Genomic DNA, 21,010 nt, shown 5'->3' with positions numbered 1-21,010 from the left:
TCTGTGTTCATTTCTTCAATCCATGCACACAAAAAGATATTCAAGATCTCATTCAAGTATTCTCTCGAATTATACTGTTAACTTCTCATTTGACATCCGTTAAGTTTTGGTGATAAAATGAAGGTACGATTCGAGTTCGTCGGAGTAGTGAATTTGTGCTTAGTTTGCTACAGGTTCAACCGTTGGATCCTGAGAAATAGAAGTTTGTATGTGTTGATCCTCAAGCATCTTATGAAGGCCACAAATCTGTTTTAAGGAAATTACACTTAGCTACAGATCTCGGTTTGCTTTACAGTTTTCTTAATATTTCTTGTTGTACTATTTCTATTATATATTCATGTTTTTTGAGTTTAGCATTTTGGATAACACTTACTTCTGTAGAACTCACTTTCGATGAGTACCGCACATTGGATTAACACAACTCACTATCAAAAGGAAAATAAAAGGTTTGTATAAATATCACCTGAGTTAATCTGCATGGATGAAGGTCAAAGAAGTGTAATTAACTTGTAAAATAAAATAAAATAAAAGAGGAGTATACATTGTATAATTAGCTAAAAATATATCATAGCATAAACTTGGAATCTGCCAACTTTTGAAAAATCATAATATTCATTAACATGATTGTAAACTTTTGTAAGATTTTAATATTTAAATACAAATCTGCGATAGATTGCATCAAATTTATTTGTGCAATTTGTTAAAGAATTTAAAGGGTAACATTTTAATCGAAGTCTCGATGTTATGATAATATCTAATTATCTATGTTTGATCACATAATAATTCATTTTGGAAATTTTTTAAAAGAAAAAATAATTTAAAAATAATAGCATCTTATACGAAATCATGGATCCTAAATGAATTATATTAGGTTATTTATCCACTTAGGTCGAATTTGGCATTTTTATGTGAACTAGCTAAGTCTACCATTATTTACTTGTTCATCTAAACATGAATATGATAAATATACATGAATGATCAGTCAAGAGAATAATATTGATAGGTTGGAAATTAAACAAGAGAAATTAAATTTTTTTGTTCGCAAAATATAAAAAAAATACAACATATATGACCTATATTCAATAGATAACTTTGTTCTTAAGCATAAAGTAGCAAAGCCAAATTTGACGTTTTAAGAAAATAAATAATAAATAATAATATGATTTAAACTTAGATAGGGCTGAAATGGAATGTTATGAAAAGTGTGAGGGTAAACATGCAATAAGCCTAAAATGTGGGAATTTAATTAGCAGTTCGTGTTTCTGTTGAGAGAAGTCGCAGTTTTACAATTGCTTCCTTCTGGCGATCCAGATCTTAGGGGCATTATCGGAACAAAAATCATTTTTTACGCGATATTCAACTCCTTCCACCTGACAACAGCCGCCTTCCGCCGTCTCCGCCGTACCCAAATGACGAAATTACCCTTCCTCCTCCTCGTCCTTGTCTTCTCCCTCATTGCCATCCTTCCGCCCTCGGCCGCAGAGATCAAAACCCTGAAATTTTCCTCGGATTCTCGTGCCATGATTCTCTTCGAGCGATTCGGATTCACCCACACCGGACAAGCCAACATCTCCGTGTCCTCGGTCTCCGTCGATTCACCCGGCGCGTCCGCCGATCCCTCCCACCTCGGATTCTTCCTCCTATCCGAAGAATCTCTAATTCAAGTCCTCATTGAACTACAACAAACCCCTTCTTTCTGCGTTCTCGATTCGAGATACATTACACACCTCTTCACTTTCCGAGATCTGTCCCCGCCGCCGCGTTCCTCGTTCGAGCACTCTTATCCGATCACTTCCCCGAATGAGTATTCGCTCTTCTTCGCAAATTGTGCTCCTGATTCTACAGTGTCGATGGAGGTGCGCACGGAGCTTTATAATCTCGATGGTCACGTGAAGGACTTTTTATCGGCCGGGCTGACTCAGTTGCCTTCGTTATATTTTTGTTTCTCGGTTGTTTATTTTGCGTTTATGGGCTTCTGGATTTTTATATGTTTGAAAAATAGGAAGGTTGTTCATCGGATTCACGCCTTGATGGGGTTATTGGTGATTATGAAGGCGTTGAATTTGTTGGCTGCGGCTGAGGATAAGCATTATGTGAAGGTTACTGGAACGCCGCATGGATGGGATGTGTTGTTTTACATTTTCCAGTTTATTAGGGTTGTCTTGCTGTTTACAGTGATAATTTTGATTGGTACTGGGTGGTCGTTCTTGAAGCCTTTCTTGCAGGAGAGGGAGAAGAAGGTGTTGATGATTGTGATCCCATTGCAAGTTTTGGCAAATGTGGCTTCCGTTGTCATTGGGGAGACAGGCCCTTTTATTAAGGATTGGGTTACTTGGAATCAGGTTTTCTTGTTGGTGGATATCATCTGTTGTTGTGCAATTATTTTTCCGATAGTATGGTCGATCAGGTCATTGAGGGAGACATCTAAGACCGATGGGAAGGCTGCAAGGAATCTAGCCAAATTGACTCTTTTTAGGCAGTTTTATATTGTAGTTATCGGGTACCTTTACTTCACGAGGATTGTGGTGTTTGCACTTCGGACGATTGCTGCTTATAAGTACCAATGGGTGGCCAATGCAGCTGAGGAAATTGCTAGTCTTGCATTTTATGCTGTGATCTTTTACATGTTTAGGCCAGTGGAAAGGAATGAGTACTTTGTACTTGATGAAGAGGATGAAGAAGCAGCGGAGTTGGCCCTCCGGGATGAAGAATTCGAGCTTTGAGTTGGAGATTCAAAATGGTACTCTTTTTTGTGTTTAAACCAACCTCACATTTGAAGATTTTGAGTTTGTTTAGCCAATCTATAGATGTATTTCTCTTAAAGTTAAGCTGTGTACCTGTTTCTCTCTTTCACTTAAATTCTCCAAAGAGAAACTTTTACTTTGATCTTATAGTTCGCCTTTGGATTTTGGAAATGTTTTATGGCTCTGTAATTGGTTGTTGTCCTTCACATCTTATTTACGAGTCTTTATCTGAATGGTTTTGCAGGTGATTACTTTTTGATATAATTTCTTTGTTAAATGAACTAGGATATAGTTGGTAACTATCAAGATTGTGCGACATTTCCAAAAATGGCTTGGGACACTGTCTCTTTTACTGCAAAATGGTCTTTTACCTGAGTGTAATTCTAACTAGAGATGACATTTGCCCCGTGGGGAGAACCCTAATCCGGATGAGTTCGCGTCGTTTATTGGTTCGGGTTGTGAGATTTCCTTTGGGTTATGGAAATGTTTTATGGGTCCGTGATTGGTTGTTGTTTACACATCTTTGCTTTATATATGAGTCTTCATCTGTTGTGTTGTTTCTTCGTCACCAAGTAAAGTCCTCTTGTTAAAGGTGGTTGTGTTTTTCAGCTGATCCTCCTTGTTTTATCCCAGAATATCAGTCAATTATGTGGTTAGCAATTCATACCGTTTTCATGTAAAGCAGCTTTGTCCTCTAAATTTCTATTATGATTGTGTTGATGACTGCTAGTTTGATTCAGAATAATTTTTTTTACCTTTTTTGAGTTATTACTTTATGCGCTATCCTGCTCGTAGCTTGAACGGTGAAGTTATTCTTCCATGACAATGTAAAATATGTTTTGCTGCATTTATTCTGAGTGGGTGCAGAAAAATTCGCATTTAGCATATTGTCTCTAAATTGTCAGCAACAAATTTTGGTTAATGTCTGTCTCGAGCCAAGTCTAAGTATAAAGCTCCTCTTGGCTACTGCCTTTGTTTGTGATATACCATGCCTTCCTTTCCTAAGCTCACTTTTGTCGCTTTGGTATTTTTTAAAACCTGAAATTATACTTTTATGTGGTAGATGTTAGGTTTGTCATGTTTTTTCATCTTGCTAGAAAACTGTTGCCAATGGGTTTTGGCATATGAACTCAGCCGTCGACCTCAGAATATAATTGTGTTTTTCGAATGCATTTGCCATCGAATCTTGATGATTACGTTATGATTGAACAGATAGATGTACATGTAACTACACCATGCTCCTAATTAAAATTACAAAGAAGAGAAGCAATCTTGCTAGTGTAGGACTGATGCATAGTTATGCTATTAAGTTTACCATTTTGCCTTACTTCGTCAAGATGTCGCCCTTTACATTTAAGATGTCGCCGGTAGACTTCTTTATTTATATAAATTGATCTAGGTTGCCTATCTTGCATAGTATACTATTGCTTGATTAAGGTTCCAAGAAAATTTAGATGCGGGTAAAGAAGGGGTAGATATTCTACTTATAGGCCATGTTTTTGAAAGTAGTTTGAACGATCCGAGGAGCATGTGTTTTCTGCACTTATTCGGGGACACTTTTTTCGTTCTTTACAATTTCTTTGCTGAATGTGAATTACGGGTGAAGATTATGGTTTTGCTAAGTTTCGTACCCACGTCTGATCAAATTTTCATCTTGTTATACTGGTTCAGAAAGATTGTACAATGTTATCCCTGTATCACATAGAATTTTAATATATATGCCTATGCACACCAATTATCTCACCACAGTATTTATTAGGCGTCTTCACTCCTATAAAGAACAGAAAATGCTTGAAGTAATCTGGATGTTTTTACAAAAGATGTCAAAAACAATGGTATTGCGTCTGCATATACAACATTTCTACCAAAAGGTAAACTTCTTCGCGCAAGTGCACGCGATTTCCCCATCTTTCGGAAGGCCCTCTGTAAAACCAGAAATTATTCCTTGACTTGTAGCCTCATTCTTGCACTATGTAGTACCTGGACTTGCGTTGGGGTTTGTTATGGGTTTGTAGAGCTAGGTCGTAACATCCATGAGTCTTTTGCAATCCGCCATCTTATATGCCTCTATGTTTAGTAGTTCCCACCCCCCAGGCCGAGTATATAATATATTCCAATTCAACATAACGTCACATACCTTTGAAAGCCCATACCGTACGTCAAGTCTTACCACATTTGGAATAAAATATCTAAAATTATGTGTATTTGCTTCCAAAAAAAATCTAAAACTATATGTAATAGCCCCAAATATGTGATACGAAGTTTGAAGAGTGGCTCCCATGGTAGGGTTTATATCTTAGACATATCACTATATGTAATCATAACTTGTAATATAAATTAAAACTATGTGCATATAAAATAAATTTTTTTAAATAATATTCATCGAATACTTTTTATTTGTTTATTTATTTATTAATATCCTTTGTACTCTCCTCTAATCGAGATGATACACCTTCCATATCAAATCGTTCATACTTCATTTATGGATGCATCGTATAAGTCGTACACTCCGGCTCCGTTTGGCACAGAATATTATTAATTCTCGTATAATTTATTTTATTTAATCTTGTGTTCTTCTCGTTATATTATTTAACAATCTCTTAATTATTAATTTTACATCAATCAAATCATTAATAATTTATCTTACATTAATCAAATCATTAAATTTAAATTAATATATTACATTTTATATATAATATTATTTATATTTTATTTAATGTAAAAGAATAAAATGATCATTTAACATTTTATATAAAATTTTATCAATCAAATCAAATAAACTATAATCTATCAATCAAATTTAATATTATATTAACTATAATTTATTATTTATTTTTTATTACGTTATATTACTTGTCATTTCATCTAAGTGGTAAATAGTATATTAATTATGTGTCACACACCAGCAAAACCATGCGTAATTATAAACTCGGATAACAATTGTTTCATATTGGTTTTTTTCACGTGAAAAAAAAAATCACACGTTTACATATAACAATATCATAAGTTAATTTTTTGAAACATATCTTTATTTAACTCAATTTATCAAAAAAATATTACTTTTAATGTTAAAAATATTATTTTTCATTACAGATATTGGTCGAGTTCACCCGTCACATAGATATAAATCTATGAAATCCTAATAGGCATGCTCGAAAATAATTAGTTTGGATTAGTAGTGTATTATGTGCATAAATAATCTTTTTAAAACTAGTTTCCTGGGCACGTCTCCTCCCATACTTTACACGCTTCCTAATAAATATCATATATTATCAAATCTTTTGCAAAAAAATCTTGCCACCCCGATATTTCAAGAATTAAATATGTACAAACTCAATTAGTCATTACAACACCTGGAAATGGTGAAAAAGACCTTTGATAAAATGATAAATGAATATTTTTAGTCAAGAAATTGAATTATATATAATTTATACAATTACTATATCTTGGTTATGTTAGGTTACTTGATCAAGGGTAGCTACGTTTCTTGTTGCAACAAAATTTAGCTGAGCCACCGTTTTATTCGATGACCTAGAGTTTACCATCAATATATATATATATATATATATTTTGTAATTTTAATTTAATAAATATAAAATTGCAACAAATGTTAAATTCAGCAGAAAAATTCCTATCAAACGGCTTTTGCAAATAAATTTTGTGTGATGAATCTCTTATTAACTCATATTGATGAAAAAAAAATATTATTTTTCATTTTAAAATTATTATTTGTGCGATGAATCTCCTATTGACTCATATTCATGAAAAAAAATATTATTATTCATTTTAAAATTATTATTTTTCATGGAAAGTATGAATCGTATCTTATCTTATTGATATAAATTGAATTATCAATCCTATCAAGCTAATTAGACGCAAATTAAACAGAGCACCGGTAAAATGAAAATAAAATAAACCATAAAATTCACAAATGCCCTGTTATAAAATAAAATAAAATTCACAAATATCCCCATATTCATAGTAATTAATGAAAATTGACACGACACAACATTAAATTTAACACGCGTATGTATGTATGTATGTATATATATATATTAATTATATTATAAGGAAATAAATTATTAAATAAACCTTTTTTCAAAAGTCAAGTTCCTCCACGCGAACACCCACAGAGGTAGTAGTGCAGGACAGAAGCCGCCGGAACATGGCTCTAAACGCGGCGGCGGAGAAGTCCTTCACCTCCGTAGTCACCACGCGCCGCCGGAATTCCATATTCCGGAGGCTCTCCCACTTCCTTTCCCTCACCGCTGCCACCGTCTCCCTAACCTTAGCGAGACATTTCAGGGTTTTTTCAAGCAGAGTCTGTTTTCTTGAAAACGTGTAGCTTCTGAGGTACATTTGCCTGCATGATATGCTGTCCATCACCCTACCGTGCAGCCGCGCGCTGCCGTGCACGGCGGCGGACTTCACGAACTCGGCGTCGGATTCCGGCCACTTGTAGAGGTTGACATAGGTGGCCCTGACCGGAGATTGCACGTCTTCCACACAGCTGGATATGCAGTTTTTGCTCATTTGATCGGATATGTGATCTTTTTGTTTCTTGAATATTGATATGGAGTACGAATTTTTGTGTCAAATTAGGCCTTTTTATTTGGGAAAAAATGGCTAATGGATCAAGAGGTGTATGTGGTGGTGGCATATAATATTAAATATATGGTATTTTAGGATAATAAAAAATAGAAAGTTTTAAAAAATAAATAAAGAGGAAGATTAAGTGTTGAGTCACCATATTAGTGTATATTAATTAATTAGACTTGAAAATATGCTGTGTGATGAAAAAGATTGATACTACATTTATGAAATCTGAGGAAAAACCATATACTGATGCATTTATGTGATATGTTTACAAAATTCAAGAGCTCATGTATCGTGTATATGATCGGTACATCTCTGGTAACATGGTCTCATTTGTGATTTTTATTCGTCAACATGTCCATATATATTTACAATAAATAATAATAATAATATTTTTGACAAAAAAATTAATATTTTTTAATAGATGACCTAAATAGGATATTCGTATCACAAAATTAACATGTGATACAGTTGAGTTTTTGTGTATATTCTCAAATAGTATTTGAGAGAGCTTTTATGAAGAACTTCTCAGTTTTTCTTTAACAAAATTTCACCAAAATTCAAAATTTTATAAATAAAAATATGAGAAATGGTTTATAGAAGCTCTCTCAAACACTACCTTAATACAATTTCAATTTCAATGGCAAAAAATCAGCCTGAACCTAATACGTAAAATGACATAATTTTGCCGTCATGATAGTATTTGAACAAAAAATTATAATTTCATCGTCATTTATATTGGTAATAATTTTAATTTCCAATAAAACCCTTGTGCATCCTATAAATAACAAAAATGTCAAATTTTGGCCTCATTTGGACGAGCCGAGAAATTTTATACAAGTGTTTTATGAGTGGAAAGGTGAAGAAAAACTAATATGCATCATTAAAAAAAGAAAAAAATAATTTGATTTTATAATATTTTATGAGTTTTGCGGAAATAAGTCCAAATAACTTCATTAAAAAAAAAAAATCTAATATGCATCATAGTGTCGATCACTGAAAAATATCAAAACAATTTCCATGTGCACCTCTTGCTTTACCTTATAATAGTGATACATAATATAAGGTCATGTGATTTAGAAAAATTACGTAAACAAGTTGACAAAAATCTTTCGTAATTGCAAATATTTTCATAAGAGCGATATGAGAAGGTCACATCATAAATTAATTCATGTCAATTTTTGTAAGGGTGGCACAGGAAAGCCATACGATGAACCTATTTTAGTTGGATTCGATTTCTTCAATAATGAATATAAAAAAATAAAATCGAGCGTACATAATTGTTGAGAGATTTAACCTCCAAAAACGTAATTATTATATATAATCATCCTATAAAGTTTTATTAATAGTTTATTCTTAATGAAAATCATAAAGATTTAAATCAAAGTTTATGAGCTAAATAAACTACAAGATCTTCAAACATATAGGCAATAGCAGCATATTTGAATAAGAACATACCTCACCACATGTTTTATTTCAAACAGTATTTATTATTACAAGAACATAAACAAAGTTTTGACAATTCAGTACATATTTGAGTGGTACAAGTACTAAAACAGTATTATTTCACCAGCAGATGTCTATCATCACAATTTAGCTTTCACCCTGCATGAAGAAGATGTAAATTAAACAGTGTGAATATCACATAAAAATAAACATAAGCATTAAATTTGTTGGGCACGAGAAGAAGTTACCAAATAACGTTTTTTGGTAACTGCCAGGAGTTTTTCTGGGTTGACCTTTGTTGGCTTGTAGGCATCGATCTTATTTATCGCCTGGACAAAAATTTGCATGCTCAAGAATTTCAGATGCGCAGAGAGATGAACACATGAGCAATCAATTTGTAAGGCTCAGATGAAGTTTCTGAGATTTCGTATATATAGTTTATATGATCCAAAGGCTAATAGCTTACATGGTATTTCATCGGTTGCATAGCTAAAAATAAAGTATAAGAGCATTCATCCACAAGAAAACCAAGAAGGATATGAATGGAAAACTAGCTTCAATACTCTTTTGATTTTGATTTTATTTAAATATGCCATAATCTAAGATCCACATCAAACACCCTCATGATAAGAGCACTGAGACATAGCAGATATGGCTGGCACACCCCATCAAGTTCATTTTGCAGATACAGGATGTGGAGGAGCAAGGAAATTTTAAATCACTGGAGAGGCTATTATTTCTAAAGACTTGCTTTAATTAGGACAAAAAACCGTGGGCAAGATATAGCCTCTTGAAAAGGTTCAAGCATTTTCACAATTGCAACAAAGCAAAAACCAAAGCATGGGATCCTAATAACGAAATAACAATGTCATTGGCTGTAAAAATAGAACTCCAACAGCAATATGCATTCTAATCTTTACACGCCAAGTGACATCTACACCTCCAACGAGTGAAACAGCAAAATAATCCAACACCACATCTAAGGAGGCTGTCAACTGTTCATAGTGCAAGCAACTATTTCGATAACTACTGAAACACCTCCAGGTATAAGACGATTCGAGAGAACAGTGCATGTTTTAGCATCAAAACCTTTCACTAATGAATGGGTCAAATACCTCAATCCATGCTGCAAGTTTTGGCCTGCCAGATGTAATGTCGTGTTTGAATATCTCTTGGAAAATGATGTGAAACCTTTCCAGAAATGGAGCATAAACAGCATCTACCTGCACATTGATTGACATTAATTAGACAAATCCAAGCTAAAGATCTACTCATGTGGCATGTTAAAAAAATAGTAGGTCATCCGAAGGAGTTTTAGCATTTCAAATAACACATTCCAACTTATCCTTTATCATGAAAAATAGTTCCATATTTTGGGAAAACACGCGTCATTTTGAATCTGAAATATCTTTTTTGTGAAATTATGATCACCCTTTTGTCACACTACTTTCTCTAGCAATCATCACACAGCATCTAATATAACCAATCACATTATTTACCATTATCCAAAACCAACTCCAAATTATATCCAGAAGTTCTATAGAATTTTCTAAGATTCTCTCTTTTTTGTTACGGTTCAATACATTATATGCCGGGGGAACAATGGTCAGGAGGTGAATCATGGGATGAAAAATCAATTACCTGACTGAATTGTCCAAGGAAGAATGATCCATCATCAAACTTATGAAGGGCAGTTTCCAGGTAATCAAATCCAGCAGCTGTGTAACAAAAAAAATTCACAAAATTTTAAACCGATCAATATCATGATGCACAGACTTATGGAGTAAGAAAATGAGAGACTACAACAATACCAGATTCTTTGACGGCGTCTCCTCTGAATGATGTATACACATTGTTTATGAATGTATCACTATAGGCTATCAACTCCTCAGCAAATTTCTGTTTGGCTGGATCCTGTGGGCCCTCACATTAAGATTTATTTATATAAAAATACAATGGAAGAAACAAAAAACCACATTCAGAAAAGGAGAACTAAAAATCATATCTTACATCAGGCAGCAGAGCCGGTCCTTCAAAATTTCTATCGACGTACTTAACCAAATCTAGGCTCTCTCCAATGACTTTGCCATTATGTTCTAATGATGGAACCTACAGCAGAGAAATGAGGAAAGTATGAGCAATGGAGCATCCAGTGCCTTGACTAACGAATAAGTCCATTACCATCCTACAGTAGTTAATATCCACTTGTTCAACATTTATCATGCAAATCATGAGAAAATTCAGCAGCAGCAACAATAATAACAACAAATATAATAATCACAGCTATTTATATTGGATTTTGAAGAGAAACTTTTTGAATTTAGATCATACTAATACTGTGGGCATGCAAACCATGTTATTGGCACTGGCTTGAAATTCTTTTCCTTCTCTCTCTTTTTGGGGGAGGAAGGTTCTTGATTTCAAAAGAATCAGTTTAGACACTATGGGTGCATTCGAGCCGAGCCGAGCTCGAGTAGCATACTAATCGAGCTCAACTCATATTTTACTACTCAAGCTCGAGCTCGTTCTCGTCTATAGTTCGAGTACTCGAGCTCGAGCTTGAAAATTATATATATATATATATATATGATATATTTTTTTTACATATATGTGTCTTATCGAGTAGGTCGCAAGCAACTCGAGCACATAGATTTAAAGCCCGAGTTCGATTGTATGCTCGGTCAAATCGAGCTTGAGTCGAGCTTTGACCGAGCTACTCACGAGCGGCTCACGAGTAGCTCGGCTCATTTGCACTCCTATTAGACACATAGAAAGAGTGCATTTCACATCGTTGAATATCAAAACTAAGGGATAAAAAAAACTAAATTCAGATACGAGTAAAAAAAATGAATACCAGCACCATCAAGAATGGATACCTTGTTTCCTGGGTAGACTTTCTCCTTGTACCAAGCAGGCCTGTTCTGGAGGTCAATCGGAACCAACTTCACTTCATCTTGTAAACCCTGCAATATATCATTTTGGGGGCATAAGAACACGCCCAATTCAACTAGCAATTGATCAAATCGAAAATGCTGTCAAGATCTACCAACATAATGGATCAAATGACGACACATCCATACCCTTGTACAACAATTTATTTTCCAGTTAACCCAAAAGGCCAAAACCAACAAAACGCACATAAAACTAGTCACCCAAATGCATAGATTTCAGCTTAAATTTAACCGTGGACATACAATAAAACGGAAACACTTTGCTACTCTCCAAAATATGAAACAAGAAGCGGCAACAAAAACTGTCAAAAACTAAAAGGCACACCTTATAGTTCCTGACAATCCACACACGCTGAGCATATGGACAAATGTCACTGATATACAACCTTCAGAAAACAAAACAAAATTCAAATCATTCGACATCAGAAAAATCATTTTCCTTAAAAAAAAATGGCACACACATTAGTAATCATGCAGTAAAACCCAATTCAAGCATAAAAATACCTAGTTGTTCCATCAAAGAGAGGCGGCGGATCGGAAGTCGAATCCAAAATCGGAGGAAGAACCTCAAACACGGCGCTGCAATTTCACAAACAAAAATTACGTCATCACTTCAAACGAGTGAAACAATCCAGAACCACATCAAAATAATACAAAACTCAGAACAATCCAGCATACGCTGCCAAAGAAATCCGCAAAAAAGTTAGAAGCCAGAAGAACAAGCTGATTTTTCAGAATCCGAGGAAAACAACATGATCTCAAACAAAAAGCCAAGAAAAAAAAAAAGAAAAAAAAGGAGCTTACGTAGCAGCCATTAATGCTTTCTTCGAATTCAAAAGCTAAGTAATGATTCTGAAATCTGAAGATGCCTACTGGAGCATTGAAGCCTTTATATTGAACGTAATCGGGTCCATATAGAACAACAAACTTCGTTTGATCGTATGAATGCAATAGTTTAGATTCCGTCAGTCGTCACTGCTTACGAGTATCGAGTAGAAATTCCATTAGTCTTATTAGATCATTCGAGAACAAAGTATTGATGCACATAGACTCCTTTTGGTTCACCATTCAATCCTTTTTGTTTTTTTGACAAACCATTCAATCCTATTTTCAAACAAAATTAAAAAGTTCATAAGCTAATTAACTATATATTATGCCACACAAATATATTGATATGATATTTTTTAAAAAAACATATGACACTGAATTTTTTTAAAAAAAACATGACACAATAATTTTAATCATGTAAAAAATTATTTGTCAAAAAGTTACAATTATGGGTCAATTATGCATGATACTACTATTTGAATGCACGTCTTGTGTAATTGTACATGTTTTGATTTTCAAAAAAATATGGATAAATGCTGAAATTTTAAAAATATAAAAATGTCATTTTCCTCCGCTCAAAAAAAATCTCATTTTCCTACCTAAGGACAAAAATATAGAAGTAGCATTTCTACATTTAAATAACTATGTGGAAAAAAAACATGAGAAACGTCATATTGATATGTACCAATAAAAAGTTTGTGAAACATATTCCCAACATGAGAGATATCATCCATATATATTACATATAACAATGTAGCAAAAACAAAGAACGGTCCTAAAAAAACGAAGTTTTGGACGAAACAGAAAACATGGAACCTCTCGGATTAGCTTGAAATGTCAAATATATATATATATATATATATATATATATATAAAATAAATAGAGTGAATTGTCCTAAAATCCCTAATACTCTTCCTAACTTTATTATAACTCCCTAGGCAAAAGATTTTTTACTATAACTCCCTAGGACCACCAAACTTGAATATTTTAATATTTAATTTTTGTGCTGGATTTATGCTAATATATGCTTGAAATCTATAGGTTCTATGCTTAACTTATAAAGGTTTTATGCTTGAATCTGGAGATTTTGTGCTCATTTGCAGTATAAAGAATTATGCGAAAAAATGGTATGAGAGCTTTAGGTTAATTATTCAGACGTAATATTATTCGTTAATTTATGCTTTTCTTTGTTGAGGAGAAGATTTTTACAAAAGATGACTTCAAACGAAGGTTTGAATCAAGAGGATTTTATTCATATGAAATCCTATAAACAAGTTAATCTATTCACAATAGATTACTTACAACAGGTTGTGATTAATGCTCTTAATTTTGAAGAGATAAAGAAAAATGATTTCTAACTCTCAATTTTTAGAGATTATCCCAGATTTCTCTAAACTCTCCGGAGATCTTAGAGAAATTCAAAATACGGTACAATATTACAGCAATCAGCTGTATGAAATACCTCGGCAAATTGAGGAAATCCTTAAGAAACAAGAAGAAATTCTTGGAACTCTAAAGGATCTTCAAAATAAAATCATAAATCTAGAAAACACTTCGGGTTTTAGAAAAGGAAATACAGGAGGAAGGTTACCACTCTCATTTGGTACCGAACCTTTGCTACATCAGAAAGGTAAAACCAAAATGGTTCAAAAACCTTTAACCAATGATGAAATGATGATTAATCTTATAAAAGCAGTATCAGAGAAAAACACTATCTAATGACTACTTTAAAAAGATTAAATCTCGAGGATCTACAAGATCTTGCAGATTCATTTGCGAATCTCAAAGTAGTAGATCTAAAAATGAATTCCCCTGAGGGTGAACAACTCATAGGGAATCCCCCAAGATATGTGGTTAAAACAGAAGAACCGCATAGTGAGTTCCAGGTTGGAGAAAAATCACATCCAGCAGGAACCAGATCAAGAAGGAATAAAATCCCACTCCATCAAACTCCTTAAGGAAAAACTGTTTTAGATCCAATATATCCTTATGGTGTTATGTTAAACCTTGATGTTTTGGACTTCAAAAACAGAGAAGATCTTACAGATGATTGGACGTCAGCTATGAGAATAGCAGCAGGGACATTAGATCTCAATAAAGAAAGATTCATTAAACTTCTAGAAATGAGTCTAATGGGATCTGTTAAGATCGCATGGGAGATGACTATGCCAGAAACTAAGGAATCAATCTTAGCAGGAGAATCCCTCAGCGAGATTGGAGAAAGAATGACCACCCTATTTAAAGCACAATTCATAGGGGTAGATTATTTCAATAATCAAGGGACAGAGAAAAAGAGAAGATATACTCAAACTCTTTATAGCCTCGAGTTACATGATATATATTTAGTTTATGAATACATTATGTTATTCACTAAATACAGATGGAATTCATGAGTCGAGGAAAATATAGCTATTCAGCTATTTTTTGCAAAAATGCCAAGTCCCTGGAGAGAAACGTTGATCAAAAAATATGTTCCAGGTAATCTTGATACATTGGCAAGACATGCGTCCTTTTTTAAAGGAAAATTAGCAGAATGGTGCCATATGGCAGCATTACAGAAGAACTACAAGAAAATAAGGGGTATAGATAAGCGTACACATTTGTGTTGTAGAGAAAATGATCTTCCAACGATCATTGGAAATAGATCACAGGGATTTAAAAGAAAGAAATTCAGAAATAATCCCTATAATAAAAGAATGAAAAGTTCTTGGAAACCAAGAACATTTTGGTCCAAACAAAAGGCCAGATCCTATAGATCGGGTAGAAGAAGTGTACCTACAAAAACATCCCCAACAACAGACTCATCACAAAGCAGGGAAAGAACACCATCAAGAAGAACTTTCAGAAGAACTCATACAAGAGCAAGTGAAAGTTTCAAGGATTGCAACTGCTGGACATGTGGAGCAAGAGGACATACATCTACAAATTGTCCAGAAAACGAGAAAAAAGAGTTAAACTCTTTGAAGCAACACCAGATATGGATGATGCAGTCTTCTTTCAAGATCTAGTCCAAGTATATCAATTTGAGGATATCCTCTCAGATGAAAGCATATACGAAGAAGAGATATTGTTTAGTCGAAAAGTTTCTGAGGATGAATCAGAATCAGAATCAGAGTAAAGAGGAAGTGTTTCGGCATGAAACACATGAAAGTTTGGCTGGGTTCTTTATTCAAACCACGATATCTCATAATATGGTCCAAAGGATTATGAGAGAAAATCCAACATTACAAAAGTACCAAGGATTTTCGGCAGGACAAGTTGAAAGAGTCTTAGAAAAAACCTAGGGCTAAGACAAAGAAGACATAATTTGATTTATAAGGTATCCAAAAGGGAAATGGCGATCCCTATGGAATTAACCAGCAATCAAATTGAGATGCAGTTAATTCCCTTTGAAGAAATTCGAGAGGAATTACAGAAATTAAAAGCAGAAGTAGCAAAGACAATGTCTTGGATTCATATTGGAGCAATCCAGATTATGATCAAAGCTACTTTTAAAGAGGGAATAGATTCACCCATAGATATCGTAGTATGCGATAAAAGAATGGGGAATATACAAGATGCGGTTCTATGAACTATCTCGGGAAATTTGTGTGCAGGAAAAATTGTAGGAGTTATTTATCCAAGAATATCCTACAATTTAGCTGATAGAGATTTTAGTCGAGCCTTGACGTTGCATCAAAACTTCAAGAAAAAAAGACTAATGAAGGAAGGTAATAGGTCATATTCTATTACGTATCAAATTTCATATGCTCTTTCTAATACTCACCATTCTGAATTATTTATTAGAAATGAGTTCATTGAAATTCCAGAGTTCTTTGGAAAAGTTGCTCAAGCAATATACCCGGAAAGAATCGAGTTTCCTTTAATTCAGAAAACAGACATTCAAATTCAAGACAGACCGGTTCTATACAGAGACCTTAAAATAGAACCCCGAAGGTTATCTTTCCAAGGAGACAGAATGACAAGCAAGAGATGGGACAAATCTCCTATTCAAGAAATTCCACTAGAAGAAAAAGAGTTTTTTATAATAGGAAAAATTAGATCTCCAGAAGGATGGAAAGAAGTGAAAATAGTATTCGAAATTACAAGTCATCGGAACCAGTTCCCTTGTAACTCGATTTACTATTTGGAACAACAGGAAAAAGAAACTTACCAAGGAGTGATAAATATTGGAGAATTGGAAGTTCAAATCTGGGGAATTTCAGGAAAAGTAATAGATCAGCTCATTCTTGGTCTAGAATTTCTGGAGGACCATAAACCATGGAAACGCCTTGAAAAGGGAATAGAGTTCATGGCAAAAGAAAAGACTTGGAGGATTCAATAAGAATTCTACGAAATGGAAAACCAAGAGAATTGGATAAGGGACAATCCCTTAATCAGATTCGAAAACTCTGTTCATAAACAGAGGAAGAAGCCACTGCTGAAATTAGTAAGTCATGAACATGATTTACTAGAACGCATTGAAGAAGTAGAAATGTGTAACCATACTCTACCTTCTGAGGCCTTAGAAAAACTAAAGGTAAATAGTCTTAATCGGATTACTGAATTACAACACAGTCTGTTAAAAATGGCGGGGCCATTTAGTAATCTCTTTAAAAAATGACAACAAGTCCTTTCTCCATATACATTCCGATAGAGATGTTGTATGAACAATATAAGGCTGAGTACTTTGCAGCTTATATTGACTCGGGAGCAGGAATTTGTACAGCAAAAAGAGGAGTCTTCCCTGAAGAATGTGAAGAAGAAATGCCAAAAATTGCGGGACGAGATTTATCTCGAAGAATTTTAATTCTTTGCAAAGGAATAAAACAAGCAGAGATCCTTATGGGAGGTGCAGGTCAAACACCTTGGTACAAGGTAAAAACACCACCAATCTATTTCCATGATACATGAGCTAATATCCTGTTAGGAAATAACTTTTTACAAATGTTTAAGAAGTACACACAAGACAATGAGTCAAGAAAACTTATGTTCACTACAATTTGTGATCATAAAATTATAGTTCAAAGACTCAAGGTTGCTTTTTATCGACAATTGCCGATAATATTTCGCAGCCAGCGTGGTGATAAAGGACAACTTTTTCACCCAAAGATGAAAGATCCAAGAAGGTTTGGAGAAACCATGTTGAAAATAACAACAGAACAAGAACTCCAAATAGAGGATATGGAGCTTTTCAAGGTAACTCTAAATCACAGAGATATATAGTTAGAAAATAAGGTATCCCTTGAAGATGTCAAAAAGAGACTCAAAGAAAGCTACAACGAGCATCCTTTGGCATGGTGGGATAGAAATCAAATCAAAGCCAGTCTTACTCTAAAGGAAGGCAAAGAGTATAAATTCGTCAGATATATGCCTATCCCGATGAACATAACAGATCAAAAGGATATGAGAATGATTATCAAGGAACATTTGGACCTTAGTTTAATCAAAGAAGGAGTTTCACCATATAACAGCCCAGGTTTTTTGGTTAGAAATCATGGTGAAATAAAAAGAGGGAAACTCAGGCTAGTTATTAACTACCAAGGTATTAATAAAATCCTGGAGTTTGATGGGTACTTCATACCAAGTAGATAACACCTAATTAGTTGTGTACGAAATGCTAGAGTGTTCTCAAAATTTGATTGTAAGTCTGAATTTTACCAGATTCGAATGGAAGGAGGCAGTAAGAAATTCACAGCCTTCTCCACTCCACAAGGACACTATATTTGGGAAGTTGTGCCTATGGGATTGGCTAATGCACCCCAGATATTTCAAAAAAAGATGGATAATATTTTTAAAGATTATTTCAACTTTATGTTTGTTTATATTGATGATATTCTGATAGCATCAAAAAACATAGACGAACACGTTAAACACTTAGAGATTTTCTCTAAAATTTGTAAACAAGAAGGACTGGTCTTATCTGAAAAGAAAGCAGTTATAGCAACAAGGAAAATTGAATTCCTTGGTATTGAGATTGATGAAACTGGAATAATTCTGCAACCCCATATTGTGGAAAAGGTAAAGAATTTTCCAGATAAACTCAAAGACGTAAAACAACTCCAGAGTTTTCTTGGAGTAGTTAATTTTGCAGGGATGTTCATTAACAACTTAGCAATGTACAGAAAAGTGTTCAGTCCTTTGTTAAAAAAGGATGCTAGATTTATATGGACCGATGACCATACTAAAGGGGTAAACCAATTAAAAGAGATATGTAAGAATCTCCCAAAAATGGCTATACCCTTAGATGAAGATGATCTGGTATTATTTACGGATGCCAGTGACGATTGGTGGGCAGCGGTCCTTACCAAGATCACTCCAGATGGGGAAATACCATGCATATTGTAGTAACCCAGAAACCATTTTAAGATAATAATATGTTGAACATGATTAAGGGTTGGTATTTAACCAATTTCGGAGTGTTATTGGACTTCAAAAGTAAAATTTGGGCTTTTTCATTTTGGGCCGGATAGTAAGTTCCGATCCCGGATAGTAAGCTCCGATCCCGGATAGTAAGCTCCGATCGGAACGGAAGCTCCGATCCTGGAACGGAAGTTCCGATCCCCAGCTGTCAGAAATGATCGATGACTCAGTCGCGAGTTTTGACAAGTGTCGGTCATAGAGCAGATCGGAAGCTCCGATCGTAGATCGGAAGTTCCGATCCTGGCGTGGCAGACATGCACGCAATGAGCTGGATCGGAAGCTCCGATCCCAAAATCGGAAGTTCCGATCCTGGCCGAGAAATTTGGCTATAAATAGGGCCGTTCAGAGTTCATTTTCAATTACGAATTTCCGAGTTTCCTTCTTCAGTTATATAGTGTGAGTTATACACTTGAGGGCCCTATCGGTTATAATAGAGGTTCTGGAATAACCAAGGGGTGGTTATAGTCATCCGGTTTATCAACAAAGGTGGGAGAAATTAAGTACAAGAAGTGAAATTATCCCTAACACTTGTAGGGTTGATGTGGCAGGGATATATCCAAGGGTTTGGCTAAAAAACAATGTCAATCCTAAGGATGTAAAGCTCTGGTATGAATTTGGAGCCTTGGCCTCAGTTTATACAACGTCACCAAGCTTTCCGGAGATATCACAGTTACCGAAATGGATTCAGGAAGCAGTCCAAGAAACATGGGCAAATAACGATCATTTGTCCAGAGGAGATGTGCTTGAGTTATACTTTTTCAGTGCAGCTCCGGAACCAACAGTGAAAGGATCACACGAACCCTTTTATTTCATCAAGCTAAGGAGACTTGATATAAATAGTCACAAGTTTATCAAGGATCCTAAAACTGAAGAAATACCCTTAGTGTCCACTTTCGGGGAAAATGAGATCTAAACCAGAAGGGCATGGGGTATTTGGGTCTGTCTTACTGAGATGGACAAAGTCAAGTTTCCATTTAAGTTTTATCATAATTCTGTGAATGGATCGCTCCTGTTAAACACAATGACAGGGAAAAGTACAGCCTTTGCGGAAGAACTCTTTGAAAAGAAGAGAAATCTTTTGTGGAACAACAAGCTGCCGGAGAGTAAAGAAACTCGCCGAAAATTTTGTAGCATGGCTCATATTGGACAATGGTCAGAGAATATCTGCTCAGAATGCCCAAATCAAAAGGAGCCAGAATTTGGAAAAACCTTTAGACCCCGAATGGATCGAAAGGATTTTTCCGAGACAAGCAAAGGTGGACAAGGACCATTGAAGATGCGTTTTCACAGGGGCCTACTTCAAAAGCAAAAGATTCCCCGACAACAATAAAGCAAACATGTGAGGAGAATAAAGTCAAAAAAAAGTGGCAGACATGTGATTCCTCCACTAGTAAAAGATGTCATCAATAATGGCATAAAAAAATACAAGACAACTGTAAGATTTCCTGAAGTTTCTCGGTGAAACGAGTGGAACCTCAGCTATAAATGCAAGCGTTCAAGGAAGCTGAAGACATGTAGTGACCCTTACCCGGATCACCTACTAACAGAACTTAGGCATGCAATTAACTTAATTAAACAGATATCAGAATAAAACTGCGAAAACCATAAACGTTATACAATCTCAAGTAAAGGAATCTGTAATTTATCCAAATAATATACAACCAAATCGAATAGCTGTATCAACCTCAAAACAACAGAAATAAAACCTAGACGAAGCTCCAGCTGGTCAACCACTGACTAGCCCCTCTTGGATCCACCCGCCTCGTCTAATCGCAAACCTGCCCCATGGAATAGGGTGTCCAGAAACACAGAGTACGAGACGTGAGCATAAAACGCTCAGTACGAGAGTATGAGTATACATGCATGCAAAGTGAAACTCCCTATAAACTCGAGGTCAAGGATCAGATAACAGAGACAGACCGGGCCCTGGTATGTAGCACGCTGTGCCGTTGCTTCAGGAGGTGGCTTCCATACCATAATACAAGTGGATATGTCGGACCCAAATCGATGGAAGTCCAACCACTAACAGGATAGGGAAAAAC

The 21,010-nt window shown here is 34.9% G+C and overlaps 3 protein-coding genes across 3 annotated transcripts; 1 reads left to right on the top strand and 2 right to left on the bottom strand.

The window, feature by feature from the left end:
- The first annotated feature begins 1,285 nt into the window (after positions 1–1,285).
- LOC140890974 (protein CANDIDATE G-PROTEIN COUPLED RECEPTOR 7-like) lies at positions 1,286–2,955 on the top strand. The gene has a single exon (XM_073299169.1). The coding sequence runs from the start codon at positions 1,410–1,412 to the stop codon at positions 2,721–2,723; it is 1,314 nt and encodes a 437-aa protein (XP_073155270.1). The 5' UTR covers positions 1,286–1,409; the 3' UTR covers positions 2,724–2,955.
- A 3,887-nt stretch (positions 2,956–6,842) lies between these two features.
- On the bottom strand, positions 6,843–7,277 carry LOC140888205 (uncharacterized). Its single transcript, XM_073295896.1, has one exon. It carries the CDS (start codon positions 7,275–7,277, stop codon positions 6,843–6,845), a length of 435 nt encoding a protein of 144 aa, XP_073151997.1.
- Positions 7,278–8,762: 1,485 nt separating this feature from the next.
- Positions 8,763–12,735, bottom strand: LOC140887781 (glutathione S-transferase L3-like). Its single transcript, XM_073295253.1, has 10 exons — positions 12,542–12,735; positions 12,242–12,316; positions 12,063–12,123; positions 11,663–11,749; positions 10,797–10,895; positions 10,598–10,700; positions 10,428–10,504; positions 9,902–10,009; positions 9,035–9,115; positions 8,763–8,945 (listed from the first exon to the last, which is right to left on the bottom strand). The coding sequence occupies exons 1-10, from the start codon at positions 12,550–12,552 to the stop codon at positions 8,934–8,936; spliced, it is 714 nt and encodes a 237-aa protein (XP_073151354.1). The 5' UTR covers positions 12,553–12,735; the 3' UTR covers positions 8,763–8,933.
- Between the last annotated feature and the right edge of the window lie 8,275 nt (positions 12,736–21,010).

Source organism: Henckelia pumila, chromosome 3 (assembly GCF_033568475.1).
Source record: "Henckelia pumila isolate YLH828 chromosome 3, ASM3356847v2, whole genome shotgun sequence".
NCBI classification, from domain to species: Eukaryota; Viridiplantae; Streptophyta; class Magnoliopsida; order Lamiales; family Gesneriaceae; genus Henckelia; species Henckelia pumila.
This window is presented reverse-complemented; position numbering and strand designations above follow the sequence as displayed.

Excerpts from the sequence above, each read along its gene's own strand:
- LOC140890974 (XM_073299169.1), top strand. The coding sequence starts at position 1,410 with ATGACGAAATTACCCTTCCTCCTCCTCGTCCTTGTCTTCTCCCTCATT.
- LOC140888205 (XM_073295896.1), bottom strand. The coding sequence starts at position 7,277 with ATGAGCAAAAACTGCATATCCAGCTGTGTGGAAGACGTGCAATCTCCG.
- LOC140887781 (XM_073295253.1), bottom strand. Across the intron at positions 11,750-12,062 it reads GGATTGTCAGGAACTATAAG|GGTTTACAAGATGAAGTGAA; the intron begins GTGTGCCTTTTA and ends GATATATTGCAG. Across the intron at positions 10,701-10,796 it reads GACCGGCTCTGCTGCCTGAT|GATCCAGCCAAACAGAAATT; the intron begins GTAAGATATGAT and ends GAGGGCCCACAG.